The sequence below is a fragment of the Eschrichtius robustus genome, chromosome 7 (genome assembly GCF_028021215.1).
Source record: "Eschrichtius robustus isolate mEscRob2 chromosome 7, mEscRob2.pri, whole genome shotgun sequence".
NCBI classification, from domain to species: domain Eukaryota; kingdom Metazoa; phylum Chordata; class Mammalia; order Artiodactyla; family Eschrichtiidae; genus Eschrichtius; species Eschrichtius robustus.
The window spans coordinates 107,797,652-107,824,267 of record NC_090830.1 but is presented as its reverse complement, the minus strand read 5'-3'; the positions used below and the strand labels follow the sequence as shown (position 1 = coordinate 107,824,267).

Sequence of the window (26,616 nt, the reverse complement as noted above, 5' to 3'; positions counted from 1 at the left end):
TAATGTTTGTATCTTAGATTAGAAGATAGAGAGCTTTGCTGGAAATTTTTGCATTTTGGGGTGTATCTTTCTTATTACTAAGTAGTAACTATATAAAACTTTTTCTCTTCAAAAATTTGATAAATTGACTGAAAAGAGATATGAGTTTTATATATATATATATATATATATATATATATATATGTATGTATGTAAATTTTTTTTTCTCTTGTCCTTTTCTGGGTCATTAATTTCCCAGAGTAGAAACAAAATCAAACCTTTGGAAAAGCCTATTATTATAGACTGCATTTATAAATCTTAAGTGATACTTCTGTGATAAACTTAAATTTATACAACCCTTTTTGGTAAGTATTTCAAAATATAATGCATTCATTATTTCCTTTATAATTTCAATAGGTATTTAATAAATAAATTGTTGAATGAAGGAAGAAATGATCTTATGAAGAGGCAGAGGCAGTTGACTGCCCCTTGTTTTTCAGGGGAAGCCATAGTTTATCAGTTGCCTGAAGCCTCTGGGTGGATAACAGCCAGTACTGCTTTTCACTCTAGTGCACATGCTCAGCATGTTAGCCCAAGTTAAAATCTAGTTAAAATCCTAATTGTACAGAACAGTACCTCCTTCATGTTAAATATTCTATGTATCTGTAGAAGTTTAGAGCAAGAGAATATCTGTGAATAATTAAAATATGTGTGTGACAGGTTTTATGGAGGAGAGGGGCTTTGAGTTGGGTTTTAAATTGTAGATAGAATTTACAGAGGTAGATAGAAGTGGATCCCATGTGAGAAGAAATTATGAGAAGGATACAGAGGTGGAAGTGAATAAGCTGTACTTTTGGATCATTGAGGAACGGTAGGCCTGATTGGACTATAAGATACAGCGGAAAGAAAGGTTGGCTAGGTAAGCTGAGGTGGCCATCTTACAAGGGGCACAGAATATTAGGGAAAATAGTTTAGATTTGTTATGTGAGAAAATAGGGAATGTCGCTGTAAGTTTTAGAATAGAGAAGTGATATATGAACATGATGTTTCAGAAAGATTTGCTGGATAAGCTTTTGCAGGATAGATTGAAAGGAAGGAGAAGGACCAAACATAAAGGTCGTCAACTAGGAGGCCATTAGAGCTATCAGGTATGAGGTGATGGCATGGAAATAGAGAGGAAGGGAAAAATAAATGAAATTGAGAGAGAAGAGAAATTTTGGAACTATCCATAAGGAAATTTGGGGAATTAAAATATAAAGGAATTGCTGGACAGTGCCACAGACAGTTGAAGTCAGATGTGCTGAATCTGGACATAATTTTGTGACAAATGTGTGGGTGAAATCAAAGTCAAGAGCCTTGGGGGCATTGAGAAACTATGGGGTACCTCAGAGTTGTCTGCACCATGGATAGCTGCTTTGGAGAGGAGTGCGTGATGCGACAGGGTGGAGAGGATGAACTGGAAGCAAGGGAAGCAGGTCATTCAGGAAGGTGGCCTGAGTTCATGGCGGGCAGCTATGATGGTTGAGTCTTAGAATTTTAAAGAGGTTTTCAGGTTGTTGCTTAGTTAGAGGGAAGGGAACTGATATTTATTGAGTATTTACTGCTCTGCGCCAGACATGGTGCCGTACAGTTTATATATGTATTAAACCGTACAAATCATTTACGATATAGTAGTATTTCCTTCATTTTTGATGTAAGAAAACTGGGGTCAGGGCCTGTGTTAAAATTCAGACCTGTTTGACTCCAAAACCCATGTTCTTTCTCTCTAATGCTGAGTAGCACATTCTATGTGGCCAAATTGTATTTTATTTGTACAATAAATTTGATTGTGATAATCCGTGTAAACAGTATCATACTTTTAATGCATCTAAAGCTTACTGGAAAGAAAGCCAATCCCTTTGATTACTCTTTCCCAGTATATCTTAGTTTTGGATTGTCATGTAAAAGTTTTTAGAAGGCTTTTGTGGGGTTTTTTTGCATTAACATCCCATTGTCCTCACGAAACCTATGAATTTTGTAACTGGTATTTCAAGTAAGTAATATTTTATTTTCTGTTATTTTAGATTCACTGGTTTTCAATTTTCAACTCCTTCATGATGGTTATCTTCTTGGTGGGCTTAGTTTCAATGATTTTAATGAGAACTTTAAGAAAAGATTATGCCCGGTATAGTAAAGAAGAAGAAATGGACGACATGGTAAGCAAACATTTTATGTTGTATTTATAAAACAATTTAACTCAGTGTTATTGAATGTTGGAAGCAAGTCCATAATCCTGAGGTCAGATGAGCTTTAGAATTCAGAATTTTCAGGTTTTAGAAAGGTACAAAGCTCCCTGAGGGGTCTCTAATCAAATATTTTAATGTTTTTACATGCCCTGATTACATGTCCTATAATCAAATATATTAATTTGTTTTCAGCAAAACATATGAATGTTCACCCTAAGTGGGATAAATAAACAGTATAAATAACCTCTTGTTAGTTCACTCCAAGATTTGCCACCTAATAAGGATATGTCAAACTTGTGAAGCAGACTTTCACTTTTCGGAGCTTTTGATTTCAGAATTGCAGCTGGGAGGTCGTAGACTTGTATTGGTATCTTTCTAATGCTGTTAAATATTGCATAAAATTGAGGGAGTAGGTGGAAGGATTGATTTACATTTAGTTTAGTAGGTTCAAAGGGGAGGGTTGTTTACTGAATTATTTTTACTAAATTGTAGAACAGTGTCGTAAATGAGCAAAAGTGGTTTTTTTTGTTTTTAGTTTTTATGGCTGCACTGTGTGGCTTGCAGGATCTTAGTTCTTGACCAGGGATCGAACCCGTGCCCTCAGCAGTGAAAGCGCGGAGTCCTAACCACTGGACTGCCAGGGAATGTTAATGGCTGTTCTTTTTTTTTTTTTTTTTTTAATTGAAGTGTAGTTAATTTACAATGTGTTGGTTTCAGGTGTACAGCAGAGTGCTTCAGTTGTTAATGGCTAGTCTGTGTAGATATGCTCCATCATTAAATAAGTTTGGAAAACAGTTAAACAAATTAACATTTTAATATGCTCATGTGTTTTGTGAAGTATCAGAGGGTAGATGAAATATTTGGTGCCTCTCAAACATGGCTGACCAGAACCCCCCCCACCCCGCAACCCAGTCCAAAAAAAACACAAAGATTATCTTGAGGGACTGATATTTCATAAGAAACACTGTTTTGGATACTTGCTTACTTGGGTTGAAAAGGCGAAATTGAATCCTTTTTAAAAAATGCTATACACAGTTAAATGATATTTAACTATTTGATATATTCCCTGTGTATTTTCTTAGGCTCCAGGCTATAAGGGAGATTTCTGCATTGCTAGGGTATCTAGTACTGGTTTTAATCTTCTTCAGTTTTGCTCTCCACCTGGCCCCCGCTCATATGTGAGCCTCAGTCATGACGTAAACGTCAAGAGTAGTGTCTGAAAGTAACATTCAGGAGCCACTGGGCTTTTCTCCCAATTTGACCATTTCTTTTTGCGCCTAGACCTTTTCTTTTTCCATTCTTTGAGATTCTCTGAGTACAACCAGGATCTACCTTCCTGAGCCTCAGTAATATTACAACACTTTAACATTATAAGTTATTAAGGCAGAAATTATTTTAAATTTGAACAAATGTCTTTTCTTGATATTTTGAAACCCTTTTAATACCTTTAAGTTTGTAGTGAGGGAACTTACGACTGTAATTGTAAATTTCTACGTATTTTATGTATTTTAATTTCATTCTGAATTATTTTCTTTTCTTTCAACATATATATGTATATAGGATAGAGACCTAGGAGATGAGTATGGATGGAAGCAGGTGCATGGAGATGTATTTAGACCATCAAGTCACCCGCTGATATTTTCCTCTCTCATTGGTTCTGGATGTCAGATATTTGCTGTGTCTCTCATTGTTATTATTGTTGCAATGATAGAAGATTTGTATACAGAGTAAGTTCATGTGCTTAACTTTATTACTTTTTTGTTGTTCTTGAATAGTTTTAATGATTGGAACCTTTAAGTCAATCATAATTAAATATTTGCTTATTTCAATTATCTTAGAATTTAAATAGCCTAAATATCATTATTGCAAACAAATAATGAGCAGTATTCTTCAGCTGTAAGTATATTTTTCTGTTATATCCTAAAATTACTAGCCTTACTGAACATTTTGGTTGGTTATAAAGGTTATATTCCATTAGAGGTATGAGCAGAATTAGTTACAAATCAGAGTTGTTTGACAAAGTGAATAGGCACTTTTTTGAAATCTGACGATCCAATTAGATCTTCATAAGAAATGCACAAGGATTACACATTTACTGAGTTAGTACTTCACATCTGCCTCCAAAACTTGGAGACTCTACAGACAGAAGAAAGCATTGTAAATAACAGTAAAAAGAGTGGTGGAAAAGGCACATGAGGTTAGAAAAATAATTGGATGACTTCTTATCCTATCTTTACATGGTTTTCTGGTACATTTTTTCTTTGAAAACAAAACCAGTTGCAAGAAATTCTTTTTTTTTGATAAATTTATTTATTTTTGGATGCGTTGGGACTTTGTTGCTGCGTGGGGCTTTCTCTAGTTGTGGCAAGCGGGGGCTACCCTTCGTTGCGGTGCGCGGGCTTCTCATTGCGGTGGCTTCTCTTGTTGCAGAGCATGGACGTGGGCTTCAGTAGTTGTGGCACACGGGCTCAGTAGTTGTGGCTCGTGGGCTCTAGAGTGCAGGCTCAGTAGTTGTGGCGCATGGGCTTAATTGCTCTGCAGCATGTGGGATCTTCCCGGACCAGGGCTCGAACCCGTGTCCCCTGCATTGGCAGGCGGATTCTTAACCACTGAGCCACCAGAGAAGTCCTGCAAGAAATTCTTGATGTGAGGCCTTTGGATCATAAGAAAAAGTTGTACATTCACCAAGATCTCAAGTCCCTATTTAGTAGCCCTATAACCTTGTGCTCAGAGAACCATGACCTCAGCAAAGCAAACACGCTCTGAGCCTGGGGTATAGATGCCACCCCATTAAGTCCTCAGTCAGAATGACACTTGTCCCCAGTTACATCTCGTACCTCTGTTTCAGTTCATGCTGCCTTCTTGCTTAAATGTGCTTGGCATTTGGTGGACAAGCAGTAAATTGTTTTGCTGAAAGCATGGCTCTTTAGTTGTATATTAAATATTTAACTATACTAAATTGCTGTTTCTACCACTGGACAGTAAGCTCCTTGAGAGCAAGGACTGGGTCTTATCTTTGCATTCTGAGAGTACCTCAAGAACTTTGTATATGCAGGGTACTCAATCAGTGCTTGTTGAACTGCAGTGAATGTGTATTAATCAACAGTTATTTCTCTGTAGTTTCTGTCATATTTCTTTAATATAACCTTTGTAATTTATTTACTGCATAAACCTTAAAATAATTGGCCAAAACCTAAACTTCAGTGTTCTGGTAGGTAGTTCTTATTTTAGGATATAATATATTTCAAATGGAATCCCAAATTCAAGAAAAGCATTTCAAATCTTTCAAGAAGTCATGCCTTACATTAAATGCTGGATTAAATGCATCACTACGGAATTGACACTGACTGTATAGTCACAGTCTTTTTTTTCTTGAATTTTTGAATTTTATTTATTTTTTATACAGTAGGTTCTTATTAGTTACCAATTTTATACATATTAGTGTATATATGTTAATCCCAGTCTCCCAATTCATCCCACCACCACCACCACCCCCGGCCACTTTCCCCCCTTGGTGTCCAGATGTTTGTTCTCTACATCTGTGTCTCTATTTCTGCCCTGCAAACCGGTTCATCTGTGCCATTTTTCTAGGTTCCACATATATGTGTTAATATACGATATTTGTTTTTCTCTTTCTGACTTACTTCACTCTGTATGACAGTCTCTAGATCCATCCATGTCTCTACAAATGACCCCATTTCATTCCTTTTTATGGCTGAGTAATATTCCATTGTATATATGTACCACATCTTCTTTATCCATTCGTCTGTCATTGGGCATTTAGGTTGCTTCCATGACCTGGCTATTGTAAATAGTGCTGCAATGAACATTGGGGTAGTAATTCTTTTTTTTTTTTTTTTTTTTAATTTTTATTTATTTATTTATTTATGTCTGCATTGAGTCTTCGTTTCTGTGCGAGGGCTTTCTCTTGTTGCGGCAAGTGGGGGCCACTCTCCATCGCGGTGCGCGGGCCTCTCACTATCGCGGCCTCTCTTGTGGAGCACAGGCTCCAGACGTGCAGGCTCAGTAGTTGTGGCTCACGGGCCCAGTTGCTCCGCGGCATGTGGGATCTTCCCAGACCAGGGCTCGAACACGTGTCCCCCGCATTGGCAGGCAGATTCTCAACCACTGCGCCACCAGGGAAGCCCTAGTAATTCTTTTTGAATTACGGTTTTCTCTGGGTATATGCCCAGTAGTGGGATTGCTGGATCATATGGTAATTCTATTTTCAGTTTTTTAAGGAGCCGCCATACTGTTCTCCATAGTGGCTGTATCAATTTACATTCCCACCAACAGTGCAAGAGGGTTCCCTTTTCTCCACACCCTCTCCAGCATTTGTTGTTTGTAGATTTTCTGATGATGCCCATTCTAACTGGTGTGAGGTGATACCTCATTGTAGTTTTGATTTGCATTTCTCTAATAATTAGTGATGTTGAGCAGCTTTTCATGTGCTTCTTGGCCATCTGTATGTCTTCTTTGGAGTAGTCACAGTTTTATAAGTTAGTAGTGGGTAACCTCTCCTGGAATCCAAGTTTTTGCTTTGTTCCTTCTCAAATGTTAGGGTTACAGCGTTGGCAATTCATTTTTTAATTCTGAAGCTTTTCTGCTTATAGACTTTCAGCTTTTAGAAATAAGAAACCGCATCTAATAGATGGTATTAGTAGGCAAGTCATGCATTGTTATTTTAGCCTGTCATTATTATCGATGGTTGTTCTACATTGTGCTTATTTGAAGTGAACATACTTAATCATTTACATGGTAAGTACTACAGCTGTGGGTATTATTATGATATCAGTATTATTATGATATCAAAATGACTAACATCATTGAGATTCCATGTTAGGAGCTTTATGCTCATTAGCATTTAATCCTCACGTCAGCCCCGTAAAGGGACTATTATTATCTCCATCCCACAGATGAGAAGAGTAAAGCTCAGGGAAGTTAAGTAATTTGAGTAAGATCACACAGCTATTAGTAAAGGGTGTTAGTAAGCTGGGATTTGAACCTAGGCACTCTTACTCCAGAACGTGTCTCTTAATTTTCTGGGCTGTAGAAATGAAGATAGAGATAGTAAAAATACAAAACGGTGAGAAAATGAAAAACTTGCACATAAAATTTGTAAGACTCACTCCAGAGTAGGAATCTAAAGGATTCCAGAGGATAAAAAGCAGATAATGTAACATGTGAAAATTACTTTGCTCAATGATGATCATAGCAATCAGGGAAGAAAAAAATATTTAGATAGGTAGAGGATCAGCATCAATGTAGGGATGCCAGTTAGTGTGATGTTAACCCTTGAGAAGGCATGGTGTTTGAGAAGGTGTGGGTAAGTCTGGTAAAATGCAGCTGCTGTGCTGAAACTTGCTTTGCAGTGGTGAGATGGCAAGTGCAGGTGAAGCAGCTACTTAGATGTCACCCTCTTCCCCCCACCCCCAGTCTTGGAGAGATGAACAAGGAGGACAGTTCCCCACTTCAGATTTTTTCAGTGTAGATGAAAATGGTCTATTTTGGGTGGAAAATACCCATAAAATATTTATGAACAAAGAGGTGCAAGGGTATGTCTGATTTTTAAAACTGTAACTTATACTCACACTTCCATTTAGTGGAAATGTCTCTGGGGACTACAAACTTAGCCCGCTAGTAGTCATTTTGGACTCTCAGTCACATGAGCAGCCTTTTTGAACTCTCTGTCAGTGTTCACACACCCAGTTATAAACAGAATGGATCAATTTGTTAATGATAGTCTGGAAGAAATAAGTTAGTATGTGCAGTGTTTAATTGGATACTTGAAAAAACAAATCTGGTTTTTATTTTTTATTTTTATTTATTTATTTATTGTATTTTTTAACATCTTTATTGGAGTATAATTGCTTTACAATGGTGTGTTAGTTTCTGCTTTATAACAAAGTGATTCAGCTATACATATACATATATCCCCATATCTCCTCCCTCTTGCATCTCCCTCCCACCCTCCCTATCCCACCCCTCTAGGTGGTCACAAAGCACCAAGCTGATCTCCCTGTGCTATGCGGCTGCTTCCCACTAGCTATCTATTTTACATTTGGTAGTGTATATAAGTCCATGCCACTCTCTCACTTCATCCCAGCTTACCCTTCCCCCTCCCTGTGTCCTCAAGTCCACTCTCTACATCTGCGTCTTTATTCCTGTCCTGCCCCTAGTTTCTTCAGAACCATTTTTTTTTTAAGATTCCATATATATGTGTTAGCATATGGTATTTATTTTTCTCTTTCTGATTTACTTCACTCTGTATGACAGTCTCTAGGTCCATCCACCTCACTACAAATAGTACAATTTCATTTCTTTTTATGGCTGAGTAATATTCCATTGTATATATGTGCCACATCTTCTTTATCCATTCATCTGTCGGTGGCACTTAAGTTGCTTCCATGTCCTGGCTATTGTAAATAGAGCTGCAGTGAACATTGTGGTACATGACTTTTTGAATTATGGTTTTCTCAGGGTATATGTCCAGTAGTCGGATTGCTGGGTCGTATGGTAGTTCTGTTTTTAGTCTTTTAAGGAACCTCCATACTGTTCTCCATAGTGGCTGTATCAATTTACATTCCCACTAACAGTGCAGGAGGGTTCCCTTTTCTCCACACCCTCTCCAGCATTTATTGTTTGTAGAGTTTTTGATGATGGCCATTCTGACTGGTGTGAGGTGATACCTCATTGTAGTTTTGATATGCATTTCTCTAATGATTAGTGATGTTGAGCATCCTTTCATGTGTTTGTTGGCAATCTGTATATCTTCTTTGGAGAAACGTCTATTTAGGTCTTCTGCCCATTTTTGGATTGGGTTGTTTGTTTTTTTGATACTGAGCTGCATGAGCTGCTTGTATATTTTGGAGATTAATCCTTTGTCCGTTTCTTCATTTGCAAATATTTTCTCCCATTCTGAGGGTTGTGTTTTCGTCTTGTTTATGGTTTCCTTTGCTGTACAAAAGCTTTTAAGTTTGATTAGGTCCCATTTGTTTATTTTTGTTTTTATTTCCATTACTCTAGGACGTGAATCAAAAAAGATCTTGCTGTGATTTATGTCATAGAGTGTTCTGCCTATGTTTTCCTCTAAGAGTTTGATAGTGTCTGGCCTTACATTTAGGTCTTTATTCCATTTTGAGTTTATTTTTTTGTATGGTGTTAGGGAGTGTTCTAATTTCATTCTTTTACATGTATCTGTCCAGTTTTCCCAGCACCACTTATTGAAGAGGCTGTCTTTTCTCCATTGTATATTCTTGCCTCCTTTATGAAAAATAAGGTGACCATATGTGCGTGGGTTTATCTCTGGGCTTTCTATCCTGTTCCATTGATCTATATGTCTGTTTTTGTGCCAGTACCATACTGTCTTGATTACTGTAGCTTTGTAGTATAGTCTGAAGTCCGGGAGCCTGATTCCTCCAGCTCCGTTTTTCTTTCTCAAGATTGCTTTGGCTATTCGGGTTTTTTTGTGTTTCCATACAAATTGTGAAATTTTTGTTCCAGTTCTGTGAAAAATGCCATTGGTAGTTTGATAGGGATTGCATTGAATCTGTAGATTGCTTTGGGTAGTATAGTCATTTTCACAATGTTGATTCTTCCAATCCAAGAACATGGTATATCTCTCCATCTGTTTGTATCATCTTTAATTTCTTTCATCAGTGTCTAATAGTTTTCTGCATACAGGTCTTTTGTCTCCTTAGGTAGGTTTATTCCTAGGTATTTTATTCTTTTTGTTGCAATGGTAAATGGGAGTGTTTCCTTAATTTCTCTTTCAGAGTTTTCATCATTAGTGTATAGGAATGCAAGAGATTTCTGTGCATTAATTTTGTATCCTGCTTCTTTACCAAATTCATTGATTAGCTCTAGTAGTTTTCTGGTAGCATCTTTAGGATTCTCTATATAGTTATCATGTCATCTGCAAACGGTGACTACTTCTTCTTTTCCGATTTGGATTCCTTTTATTTCTTTTTCTTCTCTGATTGCTGTGGCTAAAACTTCCAAAACTATGTTGAATTACAGTGGTGAGAGTGGACAGCCTTGTCTTGTTCCTGATCTTAGAGGATATGGTTTCAGTTTTTCACCATTGAGAATGATGTTGGCTGTGGGCAAATCTGGTTTTTAAACTGATTAACTTTGAGAGACCCACAGTTTTCTAAACATGGGAGTGACAAACTTTTATATTATGCCACACTTGTATTTACCTATATATTGATGCAATTAAATATTGCAGTGTTTTAACTTATGTATCTTCTTTAAGAAATGGAACATAATTGTTTGAACAGAAGAGTGGTAAATGTTTCAAGACTGTATGATGCCTTTGTAGGTGGACAATGGAATGTAATAATAATTATTATCCAGAAGGTGGTTAATTTTTGCAAGTTGTATATCCTTCCAGTGCACAGATTAGTGTGATACTCTTGTAAATTCTATTTAAAATAGTATTCTTTATCTCAAACTGACAAGGTTATATTTTCTATCTATAGTCTTTTACCTTCCTAGTTGTGGTGAGTTTCAGAAATGATCTTTATTTTTAGTGAGTTAAGTACATTTCTATATTATGGCAAATGGTACTGTCATTTTATCATTTTAATATTTATCTTTGCAATTAGGCATTTAAAATATTTTGTCCAGTTTTATTCAATAGGAGAGTTGGTCTGAATTGCGTAGGTATCATTATTGGAAGAGGAGGTTAGAAATTGTTGATCTGAGTTAATGTTGATTTGTGGACCTGTGGATTTTTAAAAACGTTTTTAACAGTGTAAAGGAAACTAAATAGGAAAAGTCTCAGTATTATACCATTTAAAGTAATAGCAATAATATAGGTTATAGTACTTCCATTTTATTTCTATCAGCAGGGCAAGACTCTCCAGCAGTTAAATTATAAAGAGGAATATTCTAATTATTTTTCTTAACAGATGAATATCCTTTTCCATATGATATGATTGGTTCACAGGGTTGCAAAACAGTTTTAGTGCCAGCTTCTAATATGTTTGCCAAAGAACTGTGAAATATTTGTTTAGAATATTATGAAATTTAACTTCAAACTTAAAAAGAATTAGGATCAGTCTGTTATTATTTAAGTGCAGTTTTAACTAGAAATTCATTCACTAGGCAACCCTTTGAGGTCCTTTGCAGTCCAGAAGGATATTTTTGTGTTCCTGCTAAATTTATTTTTGAAATTAAACTAATGTTAATGTGATAGACTATATGATATTTTCTTTAAATCATTGGTTTTAGTTTATCATATGTGTTGTTTTGCCTTTTTAGGAGGGGGTCGATGCTCAGTACAGCGATATTTGTCTATGCTGCTACATCTCCAGTGAATGGTTATTTTGGAGGAAGTCTGTATGCTAGACAAGGAGGTAATTTATGAGTTATTGCTTTGTATTTTTAATTATAGACGCTAATATTACACTGTGAGGTATATGGAATGTAAAATGGGCAGTACAGCCATTGTAAAGTCCTTTGTTATCCCATTTCACATAATCTCCACCAAACCTGTTACATGTTCTAATTTGCTTTTATGGAATCCTTGCATTTTATTTCCTAAAATTATGAATAATGAATAGATTATCTCCATTGTCCACTGTGGATTAGCCCTGAGGAACATGTAGGAGAGAGTGTATTTAAGTTATTGATATTACTTTGCTTTGAGGTGCCTAGTTCCCTAGTAATGCTTCATGGGAGGTTTCCACATAGAATATATAGCGTCAGAGCCGAATGTAAAGGCACGTTTCATGGTTTATGGATAAATGTCTGGGCAGTGAAGGAGCATAGGAAGGAAATCTGTTTACTTTTGTTGACTCTTAAATACTTCTCAAAGGACGCTGCACAAAGATTTTCTGTCACAATCTTTTGCTAAGAGAGCTTCATCTTGAATACCCCCTTGCTTCGTTACTATTGTGACCTGGAAATGACGGGGCATACGTGGATGATACGAGGATACTGCTCCTTGGTGTTTCTTTCTGTGATGGCATTCAGGGTTTTTAAGTTCCTTTTTTTGCCCTGTAATCGTTTGGAGTGAGAAACGTGCTAAAAGTAGTAGATTTGCGCATTTTAGTTTATGAATGAAGGGTTGTTGAAAGACGTTAGAATTGTATTTCTAAGGATAGAGACTTCTTAATGCGATTTTCCCAGCCCATCCTAAGCAGTGTCATCATTAGGGGATTCTGCCTTCTTTTAGTAGACTAGACATATCGTCTGTAGGAGCTCAGAGCATTTAAAATTCCCTCGGGATATCCTGGTTTACCATGGCTTTTTTAAAAATTGGTCCTACCAGACTTAGTGTGGTGTATACCTTCAGCAGAGAGAGTTCTCTGGATTGCCTGAGGGAGTATCATTGCAGATGCCTGACCGTTTTAGTTAGCTGTCCAGTTTCTCTGTTCTGCCTCTAGAAATGGGAAATGAGTCTTAGCACACAGGTCTGCCATCCTGAGGAAATAAGGATGCCTCAGGTAACTCCTACTTTGAATCTAACCTGAGAACTAGTTAGGCTAAGAATTGTACACTTTATGACCTCCAGAAAAGTCTCCACAGCAGAAACAGATTACTCGAAACAGGGAATTTATTCATCCTTGGGCATAAATTTGCTTTTAGTCCAATTGCAAGTTAAGAACACCCAACCAAACTTTACTATACTTATTCTTCAAAGTTGACAGAGTTCAGACCCACGCCTAGGAGTATCGAATCTTACCAGGAATAATCTAAAGGTTATTTTCTGATTGACAGTGCCCTGAGGAGGTCTGATCATGTCCTGATATTTTGTCTGAGCGATCCCTAAAACCAGGGGAATATAGAGGTCAGCCCAGAGGATCAAGAATTCTTCAGGTTATCTCAGGATTTGAACTACAGTGGAGCTCAGAGACTTCACACTGTCCTCAGTGCACTGGATAGTGCTCCAGACCCAATTTAAAGACCAGAGTCTCCAAGGGTGTTGGGGAGCAGTAGGAAGCACAATGCAGACGCCTGGGCTGCTGATTGTACCCAGTGGAATGTGCGTGGGATTCTTTCTGACTGTTGGAGGGAAAGGGAGAAAGAGAGTTGAAAGTAGCTGAATATAGAATTCATTAACCCGTGTCTGCACCTGAGAAGCTAATGGAAAGTGCAGGAAAAGAGAATGCTAGGAAAGAGTTGGAATTTAATAGGAGAAATAATCATTTTAATTAGTTCTTACCCTTTTTGCGCTGTTGTTCAAATGCTGAGTGCTAGTTTAGAGAGGAGGGCTTCTTGAAACGTACCTGAGAAAGAAATTAAATAGAGGCCAAAGTTCAGAATCAAGGGGTTTTTCTGGAAGAGTGTCAAGATCTGGGGTAGTAATTCTATGAGACAGATGTTTGAAAAGAACTTTACATAGAAGAAAACAAAAGTTAGGATATTGCTTGTTTTTCCCGTAGCACTTTCTGTTTGGGTCCTGTTGCTTATGGTTGTGGGGCTGAACTTTAATAGTGATCCCATGTTAAATCTTTACATTACGTTCCTGAGCAGTATGGAGATGCTTCCTGGAGGTGTGCTTGCCCATGCACTCTGCTGTATTAGAAAGATAGCTCCTGTCGTGCTTTTGGTCATTATGAACTTGATTAAAAATTTTTTGATGACATAGTTTAAAAATTCTTTCCGTGGGTTATTTAAATAATAGATTCTCAGTGAATAGAATTTTGGCAATACAAAGAGGTTCAAAGAAATAGTAAAACCTATAAATATTTAGTTCTAATTGCTGAGAGGAAGCTCATGAAACACATTCTATTGCTTTTTCCTTTTGAAACAGAAATGAATTTAAATATATGTTTACAATCATAATTATAGAGCTAAGAGTAAATTTAGGGAACGTTAACCCAGGGAGTTTTGAACTTTTGTTTGTTTGTTTAAAGCAGTGTAACCCTCTTTTCAGATGAGAGCATATATGAAACTACAATGTGTGAAACTGTTGAAAATGAACTTGTTCTGTTGAAGCAGGGCTGGAGGACCTGGGCCCTTCCTTTACCGGTGACTTCATGGGCACCTCTTAGAAGCTCCAGAACTCCAAGTAACACCGAGGTGTTTGAAACCACCTTTCTAGGCCAACCTGTAGCCCAGAAAGATTGAGTGGTTTACCAACGTTCACAGCGGTTCAGTGGCAGAATCAGGACAAAACACCAGAATATTTTACCATAGTTCATTGCTCTTTTCCAGTACACCCACATCAAAAGCATGTTTCCGCTAGACATACTTGAATAGCTGGACTGGTCTTTTTTAGCTGTTGTTTTGAAACAGCTATTAGTATGTCAAATTTAAGTTCTTTACATTAAAATTTTAGATAATTTGGTACTAAATAACCACCTCTTAAACATTAATATATGTCTGTCTGTCTACCTAGCTCTCTGATTGTTATAGTTTCCCTTTTCTTTCAGGAAGGAGATGGATAAAGCAGATGTTCATTGGTGCATTCCTCATCCCAGCTATGGTGTGTGGCACTGCCTTCTTCATCAATTTTATAGCCATTTATTACCATGCTTCGAGAGCCATTCCTTTTGGAACAATGGTGAGTTGCTTGCATCTTACTCTTAAACTGAAAGAGTATCAGCATTCTCTAGCGTGAGGCGGGCTGTCTCTCCCGAGTACCTCTTAGCTAGGAGTTCTGCTGTTTGCAGCCAGTCCCTACCCAGTCCTGGAAAGTTAGGTAAAGAACTTTTTTTCTTGATTCTGTCAACCAATGAAGTGAAAGAACAGCTAGGGAGAAACTGGTGAGTATATTTTAGAGGAAGAATGATGACACACAAGCAACATGGGTGTTTTAATGTGGTAGGTGAGCGCAGTGGTAGGAAGTGAAGACTCTCCGTAACATTTTTTTGTTTTTTGGTGACAGTGTACTATTTTTAGAACCTTATGAAAGCATCTATATTAATATTGATAATATATGTGCTATAGATATTAAAATCCTGTCTCATATCTTACCTGTTATCACAGAGTTTGAAATGTTTTAGATTATTTAAATATATTAAAGCTAAAGCACGGAAATACTGGCGCTTTACACAGTTAACGCACAGTCTTCAGGTTCTTCCTGTTGTCTTTTTACTAGAAACAGAACTTTAGGCCTGGAGTAGACGTTAGTCTGAATGTACACTTTGCAAACGTGCGCACACATGTACATATACGTATGCGAGTTGGAAGGTGGTTACTGCTTTTCAGAGAGGCAGTTAACTTGGTTAAGGTCATACAGATAGTTAATGGCAGAACTGTAACTGGAACCCGTGTCTCCATCTGAATTTTAATCTTGTTTTGGCTTTCTTTCTATCGTATGGGAGTTATTGAATGGTTTCGCAGAAATTCCAGATGATTTGGTTGTTTTACAGTCCAGGTTTTTCAAAGACACCTTGCATATATGTTTTTACTACGTCTTTAATATTTTTTATTTAGGAATATTTGGCAGATTGCTTCAACATTGAAAGCTTTTGTTTGTTTTTTTTGTTTTTGCAAGGCAGAGTAACTGATAAACGTTAGGAAAGGGTAAAGTAATTAATTACATTCATTAATTAACTGGAAAAGAATTTGCTTCATAGTAGTTCCAGGCCATCAGGAAGTATCTATAGAGATTCAAGTTACTTCTTAAAGATGATCTACTGAATTAATTACTTTCATAATGCTTTAAAAATTAAAATTCTGATTCTGTTATAATTTTCATCATAAAGTTTCGAATTGGATGTGGTGAAAATTATATTTCAAAGTTGCTTTGTTTCACTAAAATTATAAATTTTACCACTGTGTGAATGGGGTTTTAAATGCTAATATTCACTGTAACTTGCCTTTAGATAATTTAATAATTACTAATTATTCAAATACAATATCAGACTCTCTGCTGAGCCAGAGATGGTGTGTAAAATTGATATTGGGTGTATAAAAGACTGGCTGTTGGTGCTTAGCAGCCTTCTACAATGTCATGGTCTTAATTTGCATTCTAAGTTGTAATGAAGGAATGCTGAGTGAAGGGCATTCCACCGCCCTCAAGTTTTAATCAGGTGTGTGTTCTAACATTTTTTGCCTCTTTTTAAGAGTATCAGAACTTGTTTAGAACATGAAATTTAAGAATTGATGTGAATGTTTGACCTAGTTGTCCATTAAGTGTTTTAACTACTTAAACTTATATTTTAAGTTATTTGACTTGTTGACATTATGAAGGAAGTGGTTATATATTCTCATAAACTCCATGGTTCTCAACCTTGGGTGCACATTAGAATCACTTGGGAGTTTAAAAAATTTCAATGCCCAGGGCTTCATCCTATGCCAATTTATCTGTCCTGCTTTAAACCCAGTCTCTACTATTTACCTGATTCTAGTTCCCAGCATCTGAGGATGGATCTGTCAGCTGAAAAGCTCCCAGACCACATGTGTCTGAGAAGCTGGTTCTCCTACTAAAATAGCCTAGTTTGAAAATCAGAGTCTTCAGATACTCTTATATGCTCTTCCTGAGGCCTTAGCTCATTCTGTCCCCCATTCCTTTGACCTCTTGGACATTGAGCCTCTTCTCTGGTGATCTTAGCTCTGGTTCTGTTTTCTCAGAGATTCCACAATTGAAGGCTTAATCCAGCTGTAGTCATAGTGACTTCAGCCTCTGTCTTGCCCTACAGAGGCACCAGAACAATGGGGATTTTGCCCACTTGGGATCTGGAGTCTTGTCAGAATACTGCTTTTGTCCCCAGGACTAGCCCAAGATAAGACTGAAAATGGTTGAAATTTGTCTCTGGACCCCAAATTCTCTGCTCATGTGTACGTGATTATACATAAAAAGCCATTAAATCCATGCCAGATTAAACTTGTTGAATAATAGTCAATCTTAGCAGGTTAATAAAGGTAAAAGAAGCATAAGTAGAGGGTGGTAGTGGTAATCTCAGCTAATGTCTAGTGTCCCAGGCTTAAGGCATGGTTCCTAGAGAGTATTACAAAACAATGTAAGAGAGCATTTAAATGAAATTTGGGGTCAAAGACTGTTCAGAGATGAACATACCTGTTTCTGAAGTTGGTGTGTTCTGGCAGAGGTACTATACAGAGAGTCAGAGAGAGTGTACTTCAAATTAAATTGAATCTGGTAAGGTAAAACCTTTTTCCTTTGGAATTTGTTCAGAAATGATTTAGGTGTTATACCCAGAGTTTTTGGTCCTATGAGAGTTTCTTGGGAATGAGGAAGGGTTTGCCAGGATATTCTGAAAAAAACATTTTAGGCATCAAGTCTTTTGTGGGTTGTAAATCTCAGATTCTTAATTTAATGTTATTGGAGGCTTTCAAAGGACAAAGAACCAAGTTGCAGAGTTTTAAACTCAGAGGCAAGGTAGCATAGAAACTAATAACCTTTCTCATCTAAATATTATTCAGCTCAGAATGCATTGATAAATCCTTGACTTATCATACTTCATGGTGTTGTCTCTTAATGGGTAGAATAGTTGATGGAGAAGTAACAGGGGTCATGAGCCATGTCATATTTGTCATCTTGAGGTTTGTTTTAGCTTGGGAGGGGAATCATCAGAAATAGGCCCTAGGTTTTAGGAAATCAGATTTCACAAATATTTAGGGAAATGCTCTCTCATGACCCAAGTCTTGGGCCATAACTGGGAAAATGGCTTGAGAATTTGAGGTTTTTGAAAAATGAAATTCATGGGGACTTCCCTGGTGGTCCAGTGGCTAAGACCGTGCACTTCTACTGCACAGGGTGCAGGTTCGACCCCTGATCAGGGAACTAGGATCCTGCATGCCGTGTGGCGTGCTGCTTCCCACCCCCCCCCCCCCCCAAAAAAAAGAAATTCATGATATATAATCAGAAATTAACACAATGAGGAAAAAATGGAGACAAAGATTAATGGATACATGCTATTTTGTGATCTCTCAAAGGCTATGAGAAGAGTACAGTATACCTAAGTATAAAAGAATACCAAAGTCTATAAAAATAGTGTTAGAAAATCTCCGTTTCCTAACCTGAACTCTTGACAAGTGCTAAGGCTAACAAAAGGATTTGGTAAAAATATTTTGATAGCAAGACCAAAGGCTCATTACATGGGATCAATGATGTAACAGAGTAAAAGAAGAATGGCTCTATCTCATTCTTTCTCTTTTTATTTTTCATCAAATAAAATAACCTTCAAACAAGAAAACACAAGAGGAAATAATCCCTGATAAGAGGGAAGTGAAGCCTTAGATAAGGGGATTGATTGTACAGGAGTACCCAGCTGCCTTAGCAGTAAGTTTAGTTGCTCATATAAATGATCTTTTAGAGATACTGAGAGATCATGCTGATAAGTAACGCTTGAATAACTGTATACGACAGAGGCAAATTGTTTTTCTAGAAGGAAAATGAAGAAAGTGGATTCTCCCTTACAAAACATAGTGAACTTGATGTTGATGAGGCACAAGATTTTAGAATGTGTTATTAAAATTTACTTTTTAAGTCACAGGAAGTAATGAACATGAGGAGCTATTATGGATTCATTAAAACAAAAATGCCAGAACAACTTCAGTTCCTCTCTTTGGTAGGTTTTAGCAAGACTAGAAGAACAAAAGAGTATAAATAAAGTATTATATCTTGTTGGGCAAGATGGAGAAATGTGGGTAGAATAGTACAGTCAGGTAAATAAACATGTAAATAATTATAGAATTAAAGTATTGGTATGATATTACCCATAATATGTCACATACTATCTTTTAGTAGAACACGACAGATATTCTTGACTTTGACCTATTCAAATCATTGTTAATGACATATAAAGGCACAGTGGTCTGATGATTAAATTGAACAAGGACATGAGATGGGTGTGGGGCAGGGACTAGTAATATGGAATGATGAAGACAGCATCTAAAATGATCTCAACTGACTGAAGTGATGTGCCATATCTAACAAGATGAGTTATAGTAAGGACAGGTACATTTGCATAGCATTTTCTACTTTGCAAAACACTTTCACACCCCTTGTCTCACCCGGTTTTCAGAAGAACTCAAAGAGATAGAGATAGTGGTGTGCATTATCGTGGTTTTACCAAGCAAAAAACTAGTATTCAGTTTTTCACTTAAAGTCACATTTTCTTTGTTGTGGTGCTGGTGGTGGTGATGATCTGTTTTAGTTTTTTTTTTCTTTTTTTCCTTTCTGCCTGGAGTTCAGATTTATGCCGAGAGCAGTGAATGAAGAATGTTTTATGCCTTTTTCGGTCTGTATGTTCTTACAGCTGTATTGAGGTATAATTAACATGTGATAAATTGTATCTATTTAAAGTGTGACAAGCTTTGATATATGTATATATTTGGGAAACAGTCACCACAATTTAAAAAAAGGTATTTATCAAGTCCAGAAGTTTTGTTGTATACCTTTGTAATTTATCCCCTTTTCCTTCTTCCTTCCTTCCCCCTTTCTTTTTTCTTTTTTTATCTATTTATTTATCTATCTATTTATTTATTTATTTTTGGCTGCGTTGGGTCTTCGTTGCTGCGTGTGGGCTTTCTCTAATTGCTGCAAGCAGGGGCTACTCTTCGTTGCGGTGCGCAGGCTTCTCATTGCGGTGGCTTCTCTTTGTTGCGGAGCACGGGCTCTAGGCGCGCGGACTTTGGTAGTTGTGGCACGTGGGCTCAGTAGTTGTGGTGCACGGACTTAGTTGCTCTGTGGCATGTGGGATCTTCCCGGACCAGGGCTCGAACCCGTGTCCCTTGAGTTGGCAGGCGGATTCTTAACCACTATGCCACCAGGGAAGTCCCTCTCTTTCTTTCTTTCTTTTTTTTTTTTTACTTTAAAAATTTTCTTTTTCCCTTCCCTTTTTCATTCTCAGGTAACCACCGGTCTGCTCTCTGTCATCTTAGATTAGTTTGCATTACCTAGAATTTCATATAAGTAGAATCACACAGTATGATCTTTTTTTTTGTCTTTTTTCACTCAGAAAATTATTTTAAAAGTCTCTCGATGTTGTTGCATATATTAATAGTTTTGTTCCTTTGTATTGCTCAGTAGTATTTTATTGCAAGGGAAGTACCACAGTTTGTTTATCCACTTACCCAGTAATGAACTTTTGAATTGTTTTCAGGTTTTGGCTATTACAAATCAAGCTGCTGTGATTATTCATATGTAAATCTTTGTGTGGGCATATTTTTTGATTCTCTTGGATAAATAACTACAGTGGAATGACTGAGTCATATGATAGCTTAACTTTTCAAGAAGCTATTAAACTTTCCCAAAGTGGTTTTGCCATTTTACATTCCCACTAGCATTGTATTTATAAGAGTTCCAGTTGCTCCACATTATCTCCAGTACTTGATATGGTCAGTCTTTTTAGCCATTATAGTGGAAGTGTAGTGTTGTCTCATTGTGGTTTAAATTTGCATTTCCCTAATGACTAATGTTGAAGATATTTTTGTGTACTTATTTGCCATCCATATATATTCTTTAATGAATGTTTAAATCTTTTGCTTATTTTTTATAGGTTGTCTTGTTGAATGGTAAGAGTTCTTTATATATTATAGATACTAGTCCTTTGTCTTATATGTAGCTTGCAAGTATATTCTCCCATTTTGTGGCTTGTCTTTTCATTCTCTTAAGAGTATCTTTTTTTTTTTTTTATGGTTTTGCCCCACATCTGCTTGATATTAATTGGGCAAGACGGGGACATGCTTTTTTTTTTTTTAAATTAATTTATTTATTTTTGGCCGCGTTGGGTCTTTGTTGCTGCACGCGGGCTTTCTCTAGTTGCGGCGAGCAGAGGCTACTCTTCATTGTGGTGCGCGGGCTTCTCATTGTGGTGGCTTCTCTTTGTTGTGGAGCACGGGCTCTAGGTGCGTGGGCTTCAGTAGTTGTGGCACGCAGGCTCAGTAGTTGTGGCTCTTGGGCTCTAGAGCGCAGGCTCAGTAATTGTGGCGCACAGGCTTAGTTGCTCCACGGCATGTGGGATCTTCCCAGACCAGGGCTCAAACCCATATCCCCTGCATTGGTAGGCAGATTCTCAACCACTGCGCCACCAGGGAAGTCCGAGAGTATCTTTTGAAGAGCAAAAGTTATTAATTTTGAAGTCCAATTTATTGATTTTTTTCCTTTTATGATTTGTACTTTTCTGTCCTTTTTAAGAAATCTTTTGCCAAATCAAAGATCAGTAAGTTTTCCTCATATGTTTTCTTCTAGAAATTTTATAGTTTTAGCTCTGAAATATAGGACTATGATCCATTTGTAGTTTATTTTATATATTGTATGAGTTAAGGGTCAAGGGGTTTTGTTTTGTTTTGTTTTGCTTATGGCTGTTCATTTGTTCTAGCACCATTTGTTGAAAAGATTACCCTTTCTCCACTGAATTCCCTTAGCACTTTTATTGATAATCAATTGACCACATATCTATGTGGATCTATTTCTGAACTTTTTTTTCTGTTGCGCTGATTAATTTGTTTTTTGGGTTTTTTTGATGCCAGTATCACACTGTCTTGATTATTGTAGCTTTACAGTAAGTCTTGAAATCAGTTCTTTTTCAGAGTTGTTTTGGATTTTTTTAGGTTCTTTGCATTTCCATGTTAAGTTTAGAATTGGCTTGTCAATTTCTACAAAAAACCCTGGGGTTTTGATTAGGATTGCATTAAATCTATGGATCAATTTGGGAAGAATTCACATCTTAACATTATATTAAGTCTTTTGATTAATGAACACAGTATCTCTTGACTTATTTAGGTATCTTTACTTTTTCTTTGTAATGTTTTATAGATGTTAATGTTTAGGTTTTGTACAGCTTTTATTGAAATTACCCCTAAGTAGTTCATATTTTTTATGCTATTTGTAAATGGTATTTTTTAAATTAAAAATTCTGATTGCTTGTTGCTAGTGTATAGAAAAACAGTTGATTTTTGCATGTTGGCTTTGCATCCTGCACCTTTGCTAAACTCACTTATTAGTTCTAACTTCTTTTTTGTAGATTCCTGAAGATTTTTTTACATAGATTGTCATGTTGTCTGAGAATAAAGACAGTTTTATTTCTACCTTTCTAATCTGTATGCCTTTTATTTCTTTTTCTTGCCTTATTACACTGGCTAGAACCTCCAGTACAATGTTGAATAGAAGAGGTGAGAGCAGACGTCTTCTCTTGTTCCCAATCTTAGGGGGAAAGTATTCAGTCTTGTGCCATCAAGAAATATTACCTGTAGTTTTTTCATAGATGTCCTTAATCAAGTTGATGAAGTTCCCCTCTGTGCCTGGTTTGCTGAGTTTGTTTTATTGTGAAGGGAGGTTGGCTCTTGCAGCGATTTTTTTCTGCACCTTTTGAGATGATCTGTGATTTTTCTTTTTTTAGTCTGATAATATGGTGAACTGCATTGATTGATTATTGAATCTTAAACCAATCTTGCATTCCTTTGATAAACCTCAATTTGTTATGATGTATTATCCATTTTATATATAGCTGGATTCCATTTGCTAAAATTTGTTGCTTTTTGTTTTGAACCTATATTTACGAGAAATATTGATCTGCAATTTTCTTATAATGTCTTTTTTTATGGTTTTGGTAACAGGATAATGCTAGCATTATAGAATAAGTTTTTAACTTCAAACCCAGTGTTCCTTCTATTACAGTATTGAAGTTGCCCAAGAAACAGAATGTAGAGTTATTAATTAGCATGTTGAAAATATCTATAAAATAGATAGGCTTCTTATAAGCCTTTGTGTTTAAGTTGGCAATGTCCTGATTGTTAGGTTGATTATTGTTGACGTGCTTAAATTGAAGCTAAATAATTTTTATATAGACATAAAGGCATAAAATGCATAAGGTAGAAAAGGAGTCATAAAAATTGCCTACTCTGAGCAAGTGTCAAGGAAATGCCTAGACATAATGACTGACAAGATGATATATTTTCTGACCATCACCTTACCTATAAGCAGTTACTGTCTATCATCCTCAGTAAAATTTATGTCCTTTAGTATTCCATAATAGCCCATCTTAGGCTGCCTTTTCCCTTTCCATTCCACTCACACCACAGATTTCCTTAGAAGGCCAGTCTGGAAATAAAGATAGAATAATAGTCACATTCTTGGTCTGTGACTGAGGTTGAGAAGAGTTGACCAGTTGGTACATCTTTGGGGTATTAAGCAGTGATAGGCAGTACTTGTTTCTATCTTGTTCTCATTGTAGCTAGGGGAGGCCCTCAACCTGGAGTGAGTCCTTCCTTCCCCCGTCCCTGTTTCCACTTTTCGTTGGTCCATGAACAGAGGCTAGGAAGCTCTAGGGGTGGGCCCTGTGTTAGTTTGAGTTCCAGGGTTTTCACCAGTGTATTAGACTAATGTTTTTTTTTTGTTTTTTGTTTTTAACATCTTTATTGGAGTATAATTGCTTTACAATGGTGTGTTAGTTTCTGCTTTATAACAAAGTGAATCACTTATACATATACATATGTTCCCATATCTCTTCCCTCTTGTGTCTCCCTCCCTCCCACCCTCCCTCTCCCACCCCCTAGGTGGTCACAAAGCACCGAGCTGATCTCCCTGTGCTATGCGACTGCTTCCCACTAGCTATCTATTTTACATGTGGTAGTGTACATATGTCCATGCCACTCTCTCACTTTGTCACAGCTTACCCTTCCCCCTCCCCATATCCTCAAGTCCATTCTATAGTAGGTCTGTGTCTTTATTCCCGTCTTGCCCCTAGGTTCTTCATGACCTTTTTTTTTTTCTTAGATTCCATATATATGTGTTAGCATACAGCACACGGTATTTGTTTTTCTCTTTCTGACTTACTTCACTCTGTATGACAGACTCTAGGTCCATCCATCTCACTACAAATAACTCAACCTGGAGTGAGTCCTTCCTTCCCCCGTCCCTGTTTTCACTTTTCACTGGTCTGTGAACAGAGGCTAGGAAGCTCTAGGGGTGGGCCCTGTATTAGTTTGAGTTCCAGGGTTTTCACCAGTGTATTAGACTCATGGTTTTTTAACTCTTAGTTGTTAAATTTCATTTTAAATGAAAGCTTAATGCAGAAGCCCAATAAACAAAACAGATACAAGCTTGATTCTGTTAGTATAAATAAATTTTGCAAATTCAATATTTTAACATTCTAAATTTAATGAGAGCAATAAAGTTGCGATGAATGCAGGTCTAATACCAAGGGGTACAGGTAACATTCTTCTTCAGTAACCAGTTTGTTTGGTTGAATATCAGTATTGAGAAAAATCCTGACTTCTCGGATAATTTAGTTCCATGTGACTTTTTTTTTTTTTTTTTTTTTTTAATAGCTTGCCTTGCAGTCTCAGAGTATTTTTCAAGTAAACTCATCCAGAACTTGGACATAAAGGAGTAGGAAATTGGTTTCACAGTTCAGTCACTAACAGTTTCTAACAAACTGCTTACATTTTTTTATCATGTATTAAAAAGTCAGGAAAAGGGGAAAAAATTAAATGCTGAACAGTTGGTATTGTGTTGATGAGACCGTTTATAGGTTCCTTTGTTGACTGCTGTTATGCTTTGATTAAACACACAAGGCAAGATATGCCCTCATTTCACCTGCCACTTAATTGCTTGTGACATGCATGTGCTGTAGTGCATTTGCTTGTAAAGCTTTTAGTGAGCAAATATGTGCAGGCCTGAATTGGGTTGGGGTGGAGGATGGGGAGGGAGAACAAAAGACCAGTGTAGCATTACAAGCCTTCCTAATCAATGACACGTTTACTAGGAGTCCAAATATATACACAGAGATAGCAGGAGAAAATTTATTTTGAGGTTTGCATGAAAATGAGTTAACATGATTGTGAGATCTCCAGTTATTAATATTTGGTATAGAACTAATTTGAGTGTGTATATTTTTATTACACTTAAAAATATTCTTTTTAAAAAACTATTTTCAAAAGGATATTCAAATCAAATGCTTGTGGAATTCCTGAAACTCTTCAGCAGGACCTGAGGTTCTGTGGAACAGTTTGAAGACCACTCTGCTAGACCATTGTCATTCCACATAGGAATGTTTTCTCCAGCTTCTCTTCAATCCTTATTTGAAATTAGAATTCTGGTAAATTAAGGGGAAAATACATAGGTCTCTATCACAGTGTGTTAATATTTATGAGTTTTATATGCTTAATGATAGCAAAATAGTAATTTAAAAAGCAATCAACAATGAATAACAAAAATTGAGACAGAATTCACCCCCCAAATATGAGGTATGTGTAATTCACGATATATCCTAGTATTTAAAATATCTTTAAAATGTCTGCTTATTTTTTATGTTTCACATATTCTTGTTATTTATATGGGCAAAAATTCATATTATTAACAGGTCTAAACTGAGACACCAATGATTTGCGTTCCTAAGTCTGAGCTTTAAAATGGAATTTCAAACTCTCTTAACTCTCATACATGTATACAAGTTTTACCTGAAAGGAAGATGATAATACTCTTTGGCTTGTTTAACACACACAGCACACAGAAGGATATAATGAAGATGTAGAGTTTTCACAATGTTGCTTCAAAATAGATTTTTTCCTTCTCATGTGATCACTGTGGATTTTCTACCCCACACCTCTTCATTTCTCTCAGTCAGTTTCTTCACAGTTTTCATTCAGCTTTTCTCTCACTTTTACTTTTTTTTTTTTTCCCCCATCAAGGTACATTTTATTGAGGTTTTTTAAAAAATTTTTAAATTTTTTTATACAGCAGGTTCTTATTAGTCATCAATTTTATATACATCAGTGTATACATGTCAATCCCAATTGCCCAGTTCAACACACCACCATCCCCACCCCCCCCCCCCCCCCGGCACTTCCCCCCCTTGGTGTCCATACATTTGTTCTCTACATCTATGTCTCAACCTCTGCCCTGGAAACCGGTTCATCTGTACCATTTTTCTAGGTTCCACATACATGCGTTAATATACGATATTTGTTTTTCTCTTTCTGACTTACTTCACTCTGTATGACAGTCTCTAGATCCATCCACGTCTCAACAAATGACTCAATTTCGTTCCTTTTTATGGCTGAGTGATATTCCATTGTATATATGTACCACAACTTCTTATTTTTTAAATTAATTAATTTATTTTATATTTATTTTTGGCTGTGTTGGGTCTTTGTTGCTGCGCACGGGCTTTCTCTAGTTGTGGCGAGAGGAGGCTACTCTTCATTGCAGTGCGTGGGCTTCTCATTGTGGTGGCTTCTCTCGTTGTGGAGCACTGGCTCTAGGCGCGTGGGCTTCAGTAGTTGCAGCACATGGGCTCGGTAGTTGTGGCTCGCGGGCTCTAGAGCGCAGGCTCAATAGTTGTGGCGCACGGGCTTAGTTGCTGCGCGGCATGTGGGATCTTCCCAGACCAGGGCTCGAACCCGTGTCCCCTGCATTGACAGGCGGATTCTTAACCACTGCGCCACCCAGGAAGTCCCTGTACCACAACTTGTTTATCCATTCGTCTGTCGATGAGCATTTATTTTGCTTCCATGACCTGGCTATTGTAAATTGTGCTGCAATGAA

At 37.0% G+C, this 26,616-nt stretch overlaps 1 protein-coding gene across 1 annotated transcript in view; it reads left to right on the top strand.

Annotated features, from left to right (window-relative positions):
• TM9SF3 (transmembrane 9 superfamily member 3) overlaps positions 1-26,616 on the top strand; it is a 76,556-nt gene that overhangs the window by 25,748 nt on the left and 24,192 nt on the right. The window contains exons 6-9 of the mRNA XM_068548283.1: positions 2,043-2,174; positions 3,765-3,931; positions 11,472-11,566; positions 14,591-14,721. Coding sequence (XP_068404384.1) covers positions 2,043-2,174; positions 3,765-3,931; positions 11,472-11,566; positions 14,591-14,721 — 525 coding nt within the window. The remainder of the gene's footprint in view (positions 1-2,042; positions 2,175-3,764; positions 3,932-11,471; positions 11,567-14,590; positions 14,722-26,616) is intronic.